General features: G+C 43.8%; 1 protein-coding gene across 4 annotated transcripts; it reads right to left on the reverse strand.

Annotated features, from left to right (window-relative positions):
- Positions 1-3196: 3196 nt before the first annotated feature.
- LOC106560891 (kelch-like family member 36) lies at positions 3197-11496 on the reverse strand. 4 transcript variants are annotated; one of them, XM_014124291.2, is made up of 5 exons: positions 11021-11496; positions 10798-10881; positions 9593-10684; positions 4301-4458; positions 3197-4029 (listed from the first exon to the last, which is right to left on the reverse strand). In XM_014124291.2, exons 2-5 carry the CDS (start codon positions 10855-10857, stop codon positions 3456-3458), a joined length of 1884 nt encoding a protein of 627 aa, XP_013979766.1. In that variant the 5' UTR covers positions 10858-10881; positions 11021-11496; the 3' UTR covers positions 3197-3455. The 4 variants fall into 4 exon arrangements, with proteins under 4 accessions (XP_013979766.1, XP_013979767.1, XP_013979765.1 ...); XM_014124292.2 differs by having other exon boundaries at positions 10798-10877; positions 11016-11496; XM_014124290.2 differs by having other exon boundaries at positions 11016-11496.
- Positions 11497-12138: the final 642 nt, after the last annotated feature.

The following is a 12138-nucleotide window of genomic DNA, read 5'->3' on the forward strand; positions in this document are numbered from 1 at the left end:
TTGAGTCTTGAGCTGTTGTCATTTCATACTTTGTTTATTCAGTACTCTTATAGATTTTCTGCCAGAACTTTCTCTTATACTAAAATGTTATACCCCCTAGAAAGATCTCGAATCACCTTCAATTTCAAAGCGCTATGAAGGCTCCCAAGGATTTAAAGAAAACAAACATCCTCACAAATAATAAATATTACATTGGAATACTTCCCCTCTTACTACACACAGATATATTTATCAGTTTGACTATTTGTACTGTAGATACACATGTGGTTCAATGGTATGCTTCTCAAGAGTATTGTAAAAAATGAAAAATCGGTGTGATGACTGACTAGCATGAAATCATTACACACAGACACTGGCACAAATAATCACATGGATGATACAGGGACTAATGGTCTCTACTGAAACCGTTCTTGACATTTCAACAACAAATCTCTGTGTGCATTCACATATCTTTTAAATTACTTCTAGAACGTGTATTATGAGCTCTTCCCTGTGACAGGTGGAGAAATGCTCACCACTGACACTATCTGGACCTGTGGAAGGTCAGAACATTATCTTCTCCCCTTCTCTTTATCAACAACATTATACTGTATCTCAAAGCAACAAAACGATTTGTCTTTCTTTGTGGTCTATGTTTGGTATCTTCAAGTGTGGTGTATTGCCGTGCCTGTCCTGTAATGCTGTGGGGGATGGAGGCCTTGAAGGCCTCAGGGAAGGTGAGGAGTGTTGGTGTCCAACTTCAACGTCCTCCAGCTGGAGAGACTGTTCTCTGTGGCCAAGGTTTCCCCTGCAGTTAACCAGGTACTCAATAAACCTTTAACCTGCTACTAAAGCAACATTCTGATATCATGAATAATGCATTATACCTCACTTATTTAACCAGCTCATACATCCAGTACAATGTACAGTTAACTGTGTTTATGCATGGATGCTACATGTGTAAACGGTGTGTGTTTACTTTGCTGAAAGAGTGTGTGGGTGTTGTTAATGAGCCCGAGGGGAGGAGACAAGAATGGACAACAGCCGAAAGAGTGTTTTGACAGCTCTGTCATATCATCTCTCTCTTCTCTCCTGCAGGTGGCGCTGCATCCCTATCTGGTCCAGTCTAACCTGGCGGATTTCTGCAAGTCTCGCAACAATACCCTCAATGCCCACAGACCCTTTGGTTCCCCTAGGCCTAGAAGACCCAAAACGTGAGTCCTCCTGATAATAACATGTATAGGGGAGAGTGTGGTAAATTGAGCCATTTTTTACATTCAGCATCACTCCGTCAAGGCAAACATAGTATTTTTTCTAACAAAGATTCAACATGTGTATCCCTAGAAATAATCAGAATTCATGTAAATGTTAGTTTTGAAAACATAGCTTGTCCAAAAAAAGTGGTCTCAGCGCAACGTACTCCAGGTATGAGGTGAGTTGAGCCGCGGACGGGGTAAGTTAAGCCGCCTACACATCTGTACTTAATGAAATATTACTACCATTTCTTTAAAACCATGTCTATCTTTATTTCCCAAACACAATTCAACACAATCACAGTCACTTTTTAGTATTTGAATCATTTTGAGCATCTTTGAACACAGGGTTAACACCTTACAAACACTTTGTACTTTTTAAAAACACTTTCAACATAGGTCAGGCCCTGTTGTTACCTCATGTCCTAGCAATAATGCCTGTTTTCTGGGGGAAAAAAACACTTCAATTTGCTCAACTTGCAATTGGCTCAACTTACCCCAAGGCAAACATTTTGACTATATTAGCACACGCAGCTACAAGGATGCACTTTCATGCTAGGTTTACAGCCTCATATTGATGGATACAACAATCTTAAAACTATCTGATTTAGATACTAGCATCATGAAATCTCTTAACACAATACTTTTTTTTAATCTAACTTGCTTACCACTTATTCCATGTAGTTTCTTCCTTCACAGACTCCATGACATGATGACCTCTTAAATATTTGTTCAAATTATGCATTACGTGTACGGTTTCCTAGAAACAAGGGAGGCTTAACTTCACCCGACTCTCCCCTACAGTAGCAACTGTACTATAATCCTGCACTATATGACTCTATCCTGCACTTTTTGACAGTCAGTAATCATCTCTCTCTACGTTTCAAAAGTTGATCGTGTCAATACTTCCTGCAGTCACTGTGGAGACACTGATCCCGAGAAGCTGCTGAAGCACCAACGGAGCCCTGCTCAGGTTAGAATAGAGTTCTGGTAGAAACCCACATCTGAAGTGTATGCGTCTTCAGGGAGTGTGTGTGTGTGTGTGTGTGTTTGTTTCAGGTGGTGCTGAGGGATCATATGCAGCAGTGTATTGCATTGATCCCCAAGAGTGTCAAAACCAACCACATTCTGGAAAACACTAAGGTGAACTTTCTCTAACCCAATATAGATTATATTTCCTTATTAGACCTACATATGGCTCTTGCTGAATCATACTATGAGTGCATATCAAGTTCAGTTTGAGCAATACGACTGATTAAATTAGGAATAAGTCTTTGTGCTATAGTTTGATCAATGTCAGGTCAATGTCTTGGTAGATCAACATCGTTATTAAGTAAACTTTCACACACATTACTAACTCAATAACATAAATCTATGGAGATGTATTTATTCTGACAATCATTGAAAAAGGGTGCAGTGAGAAGTCAAATGGGAAGTGTGTTGTCTGCAGATCTTTGACTTCTGAGGAGGACACCGAAAGGACTGGATTGAGGCTAGAAGTCCTGCATCAGACACGTGAGACAGGGTTCACCCTTCCTTATACAAATACTTAATACTCTTCTACACATCAATAATTCCATGTAGAGAACAACTGCTCCGACCCTGACATAATGCTATTTTTCGGTTCTTCAGATTGAAGTCTCATCCATACCAATGACAGTCCCTGAGGATCAGCCAGTTGAGACAAGAGACAGAGAAGTCACTTGGGGAAAAGATAACTGCTTTTCAACCTGATGTTAACAAGGCCAGACTACTATCCAGCTCCTCATCAACGTCAGCAGCATACGCCTGCAAATGGTCTTCTACCAGTGTTAATTGTTTCCCTGTAAGGTGACACTTTGATGATAAATGAATGGGTGTTGCTGTTGGTTTTTTTGCTGGCTTGATTTGAATAAGTGTGTCAACACTGCCCTTTCTGCCTGATTCTGATGGAACTTAGTATAATTCATAACTCAAACAAAACGTTTAGGTTCAAACACATAGATTATGCTTTAATTGTAATACTAAGCAAATCAAATACATTTTTCACACAGTCTCCACCCAGTGTTAGGCATGTTGGAAGCCTTCACAAACCAGCTGATACAGAACCTGATACAGAACCAGAATACCATGCTCTCTATTGTGTGCCTTTAGAGATATATGTAATCCACTGACAGTTCCATTGGTAGTTAGTTACACAGCTCTTTTCACCCCTTCCCTCCCCTGCAGTCCTCTGTATCCTCTTTAGTTGGGGTGAGTGGGGTGATGCCTGCCTTTCCCCTTGTGTCCTGCCCTCTTCCTGTCTGGGCTGCAGGGCTGGGGTCTCACTGAGCACACACAGGCTGAAGCCCCTGCGATGCGTTTTGGCAGGTCTGGGCCCCGCACCCACTGGCCCTTGTCAGGGTCAAACACCTGTGTGGCCTGTGAGAATACCATGCTCTCCCAGCTGTAGCCCCCCAGTACATAGATCTTACCCCCCCAGACCCCACAGCCCGCCTCACTGTTAGGCTGGAGGAGGGGGGCTATACGGGTCCACTGTTCACTCTGGGGGTCAAATGCCTCCACAGCCAGGATGTCAAAACGATCAATGCTCTCCTCGTGGTCATCACTGCCCCCGACTGCATAGATGAGGTGGTGAAGTGACGTCATGCAGTGCCACCCCCGTGCCGATGACATGGCCTGGCGCTCCACCCAGACGTCTCCTCCTCGGGGGTCGTAGCTCAACACGTCTCGCCGGTACGGCCCAATCTGGTAGTCATGGCCACCTGAGATATAGACCACTCCTTTATCAGATGTGCCTGCATGGCCATAGGTGAACCTGCAGAGACATGGAGAAGAGAGGAACAGGTGAGAGAAAGGGCATTGATGTGAGCTGTGCCAGTCTGCCAGCTAAGAAGGCATAATAGTTATTGTAGGTCTATTGGGAACCGTGACATACAATTGAGCTGTCCCTAGAGGTAGAGTGTTGTTCTCATTACTCTGTTGTCTTGCTGCTTAACAGGTGGAATTAATATCAGAGGGACAGGAGTACAGGTAACCCTTTGGGAGATCATTATAGAGGAATAGTGTCAGTTCACATCAGTTCGCACCTGGGCAGTCCTGCTACGTATGTCCAGCAGTCGTCTGCAGGGCTGTACACCTCCACTGACGACAGAGCCCCGTTATCATTACGCCCTCCCACAGCGATCAGACACTCCCCAACGGCTCCCAGGTAGAAATCCACACGCCGCTGGTTCATTGGGGCACTCTAGAGTAAAGATGACACATAATTGGAGACATTTTTGAAAATGTTAGGTTGGGTTGCAGCAGAGCTGGGATAACTATAGTTTTAACTACGCTTTGGAGGCGACTACAACTATTTGAATACAGATCCCCCAAAAATTACTACTTTTTTAAAACTATTTGAATACAGATCTGAGAAAGCAACTACTTTTTTAAAGTATTTGAATACAGATCTCAGGAAGTGACTATATTTCAGAAACTATTGGATTGGCTGCCTTCAACTAATAGCAGGGTTGTATCTAGAACTGCATGTGGAAGATAAAAATAGAAACAATAAAACACAAATCTCCTATACTATTCCAATCTGACAGACATGTATTGTTTAGATCAAATATGACTATCTGAACATTGTGTAAATGTCCATTGCCTCAGATGTACATAATCAAACAAAATGGAATTATACTTTGTACAGATCCAAAATAAATACGTTGTGATGTTCAACTACTGTATGAGACTTTCAACATGCCACTGAAAAGGTGGAAAAGTGCAATTCATGTTATAATACAGCAGAGAAGATCAAAGCCGTTAGCAAACATTGCAAACGGCAAGTTGGATGCTTAGCAAAAACAACTTTGAAACTCTGTCCATCTGAGGGGAAGTGTTCTTGTTTCAAACACACTACAGTCGTGGCCAAACGTTTTGTGAATGACACAAATATTAATTTCCACAAAGTTTGCTGCTTCAGTGTCTTTAGATATTTTTGTCCGATGTTACTATGGAATACTGAAGTATAATTACAAGCATTTCATAAGTATCAAAGGCTTTTATTGACAATTACATGAAGTTGATGCAAAGAGTCAATATTTGCAGTGTTGACCCTTCTTTTTCAAGACCTCTGCAATCCCCCCTGGCATGCTGTCAATTAACTTCTGGGCCACATCCTGACTGATGGCAGCCCATTTTTGCATAGTCAATGCTTGGAGTTTGTCAGAATTTGTGGGTTTTGTTTGTCCACCCGCCTCTTGAGGATTGACCACAAGTTCTCAATGGGATTAAGGTCTAGGGAGTTTCCTGGCCATGGACCCAAAATATCGATGTTTTGTTCTCCGAGCCACTTAGTTATCACTTTTTCCTTATGGCAAGGTGCTCCATCATGCTGGAAAAGGCATTGTTCGTCACCAAAACTGTTCCTGGATGGTTTGGAGAAGTTGCTCTCGGAGGATGTGTTGGTACCATTCTTTATTCATGGCTGTGTTCTTAGGCAAAATTGTGAGAGTGAGCCCACTCCCTTGGCTGAGAAGCAACACCACACATGAATGGTCTCAGGATGCTTTACTGTTGGCAGCGCTCACCTCATCTTCTCCGGACAAGCGTTTTTCCAGATGCCCTAAACAATTGGAAAGGGGATTCATCAGAGAAAATGACTTTACCCCAATCCTCAGCAGTCCAATTCCTGTACCTTTTGCAGAATATCAGTCTGTCCCTGATGTTTTTCCTAGAGAGAAGTGGTTTCTTTGCTGCCCTTCTTGACACCAGGCCATCCTCCAAAAGTCTTCGCCTCACTGTGCGTGCAGATGCACTCACACCTGCCAGCTGCCATTCCTGAGCAAGCTCTGTAAAGGTGGTGCCCCAATCCTGCAGCTGAATCAACTTTAGGAGACGGTCCTGGCGCTTGCTGGACTTTCTTGGGTGCCCTGAAACCATCTTCACAACAATTGAACTGCTCTCCTTGAAGTTCTTGATGATCCGATAAATGGTTGATTTAGGTGCAATCTTACAGGCAGCAATATCCTTGCCTACGAAGCCCTTTTTGTGCAAAGCAATGATGACGGCACGTGTTTCCTTGCAGGTAACCATAGTTGACAGAGGAAGAACAATGATTCCAAGCACCACCCTCCTTTTGAAGCTTCCAGTCTGTTATTCGAACTCAATCAGCATGACAGAGTGATCTCCAGCCTTGTCCTCGTCAACACTTAACAAGAGAATCACTGACATGATGTCAGCTGGTCCTTTTGTGGCAGGGCATTTCCACATGCAGTGGAAATGTTTTTTGGGGGATTCAGTTCATTTGCATGGCAAAGAGGGACTTTGCAATTAATTGCAATTCATCTGATCACTCTTCATAACATTCTGGAGTATATGCAAATTGCATCATACAAACTGAGGCAGCAGACTTTGTGAAAATTAATATTTGTGTCATTCTCAAAACTTTTGGCCATGACTGTACATCTTTAAAGGGATAGTTTACCCACAGTTGAAGTCGGAAGTTTACATACACTTACACGGAACCCAAACCGGCTGCGTGCGTGCACCATCGTGCATAAATTTATTTTGTCCCTCTACACCAAACGCGATCATGACACGCAGGTTAAAATATCAAAACAAACTCTGAACCAATTATATTAATTTGGGGACAGGTCGAAAAGCATTAAACATGTATGGCAATTTAGCTAGTTAGCTTGCACTTGCTAGCTAATTTGACTGGGATATAAACATTGAGTTGTTATTTTACCTGAAATGCACAAGGTCCTCTACTCCGACAATTAATCCACACCTAAAACGGTCAACCGAATCGTTTCTAGTCATCTCTCCTCCTTCCAGGCTTTTTCATCTTTGAACTTATATGGTGATTGGCACCTACCCTTTCATAGTATTACCACGACAACCGGCAAAACAGTTAGTCTTTCAATCACCCACGTGGTTATAACTAATGAGGAGATGGCAAGTGGGTACCTGCTTCTATAAACCAATGATTAGATGGGAGAGGCAGGAATTGCAGCGCGAACCCTGTCAGAAATAGGAATGACTTCTATTTTAGCCCTTGGCAATGCAGACGCTCGTTAGCGAGCGCGAGCAGCGTGGGTGCAATAATTGAATAACAGATTCCTACATTTATTTTGTAACGCTAGCACACGCGACGCGAGCGGTGTAGTCAGGGTATTAGTTTGGAGTCATTAAAACTTGTTTTTCAACCACTCCACAGATTTCTTGTTAACAAACTATAGTTTTGGCAAGTCGGTTAGGACATTTACTTTGTGCATGACACAAGTAATCTTTCCAACAATTGTTTACAGACAGATTATTTCACTTATAATTCACTGTATCACAATTCCAGTGGGTCAGAAGTTTACATACACTAAGTTGACTGTGCCTTTAAACAGCTTGGAAAATTCCAGAAAATGATGCGTGTTAATCTATTACCTCGTCACTCAATTAAAATATATTTGCTAGTCATTTTGTAAGCTGCAAAAGTGGTCTACTTTAATGTTGAAGGGACTGATTCCATGGTCTACTTTAATGTTGAGGTGACTGATTCCATGTCCTAATTGTATTATAGGTTATATTAAGATTCATATCTGAGAGCCCTCCAAACCAAGCGCTAATGATCATATATTTAGACTAATTCAACTAACCATTTGTAGTTTCTGGTTCTTCATAAAATATTTGGCATCCATCAAATATATTTATTTTCAGTTTTCAAATAACTTGCATATATTCAAATACCTTTAAAAAGTATTTGTTTTTCTGAGACCTGTATTTAAATAGCAAAGAAAACAGTTGTCTTTTAGTTGAAAAAAATATATACTATATTCGACACACACAATTCACACAGTAGACCTTCCCCAACAGAAATCAGTCAATTCAAATACAATTATTAGGCCTTAATCTATGGATTTCACATGACTGGAAATACAGATATGCTTTTGTTGGTCACAGATACCTTAAAAAAAGGTACGTTTCTGGTGTCAGTTTCTGGTGTGACCACCATTTGCCTCACACAGCGTGACACATCTCTGTCGCATAGAGTTGATCAGGCTGTTCATTGTGGCCTGTGGAATGTTGTCCCACTTCTCTTCAGTGGCTGTCCGAAGTGGATGGATATTTGTTGGAACTGGAACATGCTGTCGTACACGTCGAGTCAGAGCATCCCAAACATGCTCAATGGGTGACATGTCCGGTGAGTATGCAGGCCATGGAATAACTGGGACATTTTCAGCTTCCAGGAATTGTGTACAGATCCTTGCGACGGTTGTGCAAACCCACAGTGCATTATAATGCTAAAACATGAGGTCATGGCGGTGGATGAACGAAACAATGGGCCTCAGGATATTGTCACGGTATCCCTGTGCATTTAAATTGCCATCGATAAAAGGCAATTGTGTTAGTAGTTTATGCCTGCCCGTACCATAACCCCACTGCCACAAATGGACACTCTGTTCACAACATTGACATCAGCAAACCGCTCGCCCACACGCTGCCCGCTATCTGCCAGGTACTGTTGAAACCGGGATTAAACCGTGAAGAGCACATTTCTCCAGCGTGCCAGTGGCCATTGAAGGTGAGCAGTTGCCCACTGAAGTCGGTTATGACGCCAAACTGAAGTCGGGTCAAGACCCTGGTGTGGATGACGAGCACGCAGATTAGCTTCCCTGAGACGGTTTCTGACAGTTTTTGAAAAAAATCCTTCGGTTGTGCAAACCCACAGTTTCATCAACTGTCTGGGTGAGTGGTCTCAGACGATCCTGCAGGTGAAGAAGCCGGATGTGGAGGTCCTGGGCTGGCGTGGTTACACGCGGTCTGCGGTTCTCTAAAATGATGGAGGCGGCTTATGGTAGAGAAATTAACATTAAATCATTTGGCAACAGCTCTGGTGGACATTCCTGCATTCAGCATGCCAATTGCACACTCCTTAAAAAACTTGAGACATCTGTGGCATTGTGTTGTGCAACAAAACTTTACATTTTAGCGGCTTTTTAATTGTCCCCAGCACAAGGTGCACCTGTGTAATGATCATACTATTTCATTAGCTTCTTGATAAACCACACCTGTCAGGTGGATGGATTATCTTGACAAAGGGGAAATGCTCACTAACTGTGTTGTACATTTTTTTTTTTATAAATAAGCTTTTTGCGCATATATAACATTTCTGGGATATTTTATTTCAGCTCATGAACCATGGGACCAACACTTTACAAGTTGCGTTTATATTTTTGTTCAGTGTACATGCAAGAACGAGCCAATAGGATCTCGCCAATAGGATCTCGCCAATAGGATCTCGCCAATAGTGCTTGGCTCTGCCCACCTCCTTGCTTGTTCTGCCAACTATGGTTAATTTGCTCTGATTGGAAACGATGCAGATGAGATATTTTGTTAATTACCAGTATCTTTGGCTTTACCTTGATCCACTGGTTGTCGCGGGGGTTGTAGCGGTACAGCAGGTTGCTGGCAGCATCACCTCCATTATCTCGTGATGAGCTGCCTCCAGCTGTGAAGATGAACCCCCCCAGTACAGCGACACAGTGGTGGCTCCTCTGTGCCGGGATCTGGGTCTCTACTATCCATCCACCAGAGTCTCCATCCAGCCAGCTAACATCTGCAGTCAGCTCCTCCCCGCGCTCTGACACTTCCCCACCCACCAGTAAGAGGCGCTCCTCCCCTCCTCGCAGCATGGTGCGGCCTGTCTGCAGCCCGGGCTGGGCGCTGGCCCTGTTGTGGTAGTTCAGAGCCTCCTCCACCAGCACCTCACAGTCAGCCTCCGGGGGCAGCAGGGCCTGTACAGCCGGGAGGACGCGCCCCACCAGGTCACTGGCTGGAATTAGGGGGAAGCGTATGTGGGAGAGCAGCTGGCGGGCGTGTACAGGGCGGTCAGGCATGTGGCTCAGCCACTGGAGAGCAGCCTGGAGCAGAGCCTGCTCATTCTCATGCTGGACCTGCCCGCTGGCCAGGTAGGAGCTGAGCTTGGGCAGCCGGACATCCCTCAAGAAGCCTGGGGTGAAGGAGAGAGTTGCAAAGCGTTCCAGGATGAAGTGGTCGATGTAGGTGTCTAGTCTCTCCAGGCTGTAGAGCAGAGCCAGCTCCTGCAGGTATAGATAGTTCTCCTCACTCACCTCCTTCTCTAGGTACTGGCAGCAGAAGTCCACTGCCCTCCACACCTGCAGCAGGTGGGCTGTCTCCAGAACATAGTCAATGTTCCCTCCATCCAGAGGCAGCTCCCCACTGTAGAGGAAGTCCACCACAGCCTTAAGGCCGATGTAGGAAGCCCCCACCAGCTCCACCTCTGCCTGACGCTCCTCCCTCATGCCCAGGGTGAACATGGCCTGGAAGTAAGGGCTGGAGACAGCCAGCAGGGCGCGGTGGGCTGGGATACGCTGCTCATCAGCCACCAGCACCATGTCACACAGCTGGCCGTGCTGACGCTGCTCATTCAGACCCTGCAGGAGGAAGTCAGCTTGCTCTGCCCAACGGTACACCTGAAACACAGAGCAACAGGTAATATTACATGACAAGTTAAACTTACTTGAAGGAAGTTGGTCAGGTAAGACAAAACTAACACTAGCTTGATATGTCACAACATGCAACTAACCTTGGATGACTCAATTATCTGTTGAGGCCGTGAAACACGGCTCTGTCGTCCATTATCCATTGCGTTCTCTCAATCCAACACTATCTGAAAGACAGTGAAATTTGATGACGAATCGATATAATTCAGAGAAACCACAAGTGGAGTCACAACTTGGAGTACACTAACTTTCGGGTTGTTTGTCAAGAAAATTAGACTGGCATCATGCTACAAGGTATCACCTCACTTTGACGTGTCAGGGGAGGACGCTGGGATATGTTGACTTCTTGTTACATTGTAGCAACTTTGAGATCCAACAGTAGGCTACATAGACAAGCAACGATCTACACGAGACGCTTATGTTCGACAGCGAAATGTATCGAGAAAAAATAAAAGTGTTTAAATGTAGTACAGCATCACCCGTTGTTACTGCTTGCTTGAATCAAAAGCAGTTTTAAAATGTATTGTTTAGTCGCAGCCATGATCTCATCCAGGAAGTATCCGTAGACTGTCTCTGAATCCAACCAATCACAGGGCTAGTGCATGGGGCCCACTTACCATGCGCTGATGAAAACGTGAAGCTATTGAACACAGATTTAAAAGGTTAGTTTGCGCGTTGCACTGCTAGAAGTGTTTTCACCTCAATCAAATCCATCAGTGCCGAAACGTTTAGTTTATATGCACCCCTTTGATGCCTTTTCCAATTTGTCCTTATGAGACGAGTGATTTTATTCTATATATTTTGAACTCATCAATTCAGGGAGGGATGTGGTCATGCGGATCCATTCTGGGGGTGTAGGGTGTAACTCAGGTTCCTGAAAATAGCAGATTTATATGAGACAGCCATTGTAAAATGACTGTTTAGCGAGCCTATCACGCACGCACGCACGCGCTCTCTCTCTCTCTTTGTCCCTCATATAGCTTGCAATAAATTACCTCTATCACTGTGTGTTCTTGGGCTATTATGGTTTATTATTTTATTATATAATTGTATTTAATGAAATGAAATGTTATTTATTATTGGAACGTTTAATTTTGGTTATTGATTGTGTTGCAGCAGGCTATTGTTCTCATGCATCGATTACATTAACAGACCACAAGATGGCAGGATAGCGCAGTAAAACGGCAACAATAAAAAAAAGGGTGGATTTATTTGGCTGAATCCCTCAGTTGACCATTGGGAGGATGTGAATGCTACGTATGGGGACTTCGCCTCTCTAGTACGGCAACCTGATTGACAAACATCACCAACGCCCATAAACTGGATATAGGAAATGAATCGAGTCTATTTCTCTGATAATTGAGAAAAGATACACCCTTTTCCGCTCACTGCTCGTGTAATAGCGCATGTTCGACTGTTCAGTA

This window comes from Salmo salar, chromosome 10, assembly GCF_965601325.2.
Source record: "Salmo salar chromosome 10, fSalSal1, whole genome shotgun sequence".
NCBI classification, from domain to species: domain Eukaryota; kingdom Metazoa; phylum Chordata; class Actinopteri; order Salmoniformes; family Salmonidae; genus Salmo; species Salmo salar.

Excerpts from the sequence above, each read along its gene's own strand:
- LOC106560891 (XM_014124291.2), bottom strand. The coding sequence starts at position 10,857 with ATGGATAATGGACGACAGAGCCGTGTTTCACGGCCTCAACAGATAATT. Across the intron at positions 4,459-9,592 it reads AGGTAAAGCCAAAGATACTG|AGTGCCCCAATGAACCAGCG; the intron begins GTAATTAACAAA and ends TCTTTACTCTAG. Across the intron at positions 4,030-4,300 it reads TACGTAGCAGGACTGCCCAG|GTTCACCTATGGCCATGCAG; the intron begins GTGCGAACTGAT and ends ATGTCTCTGCAG.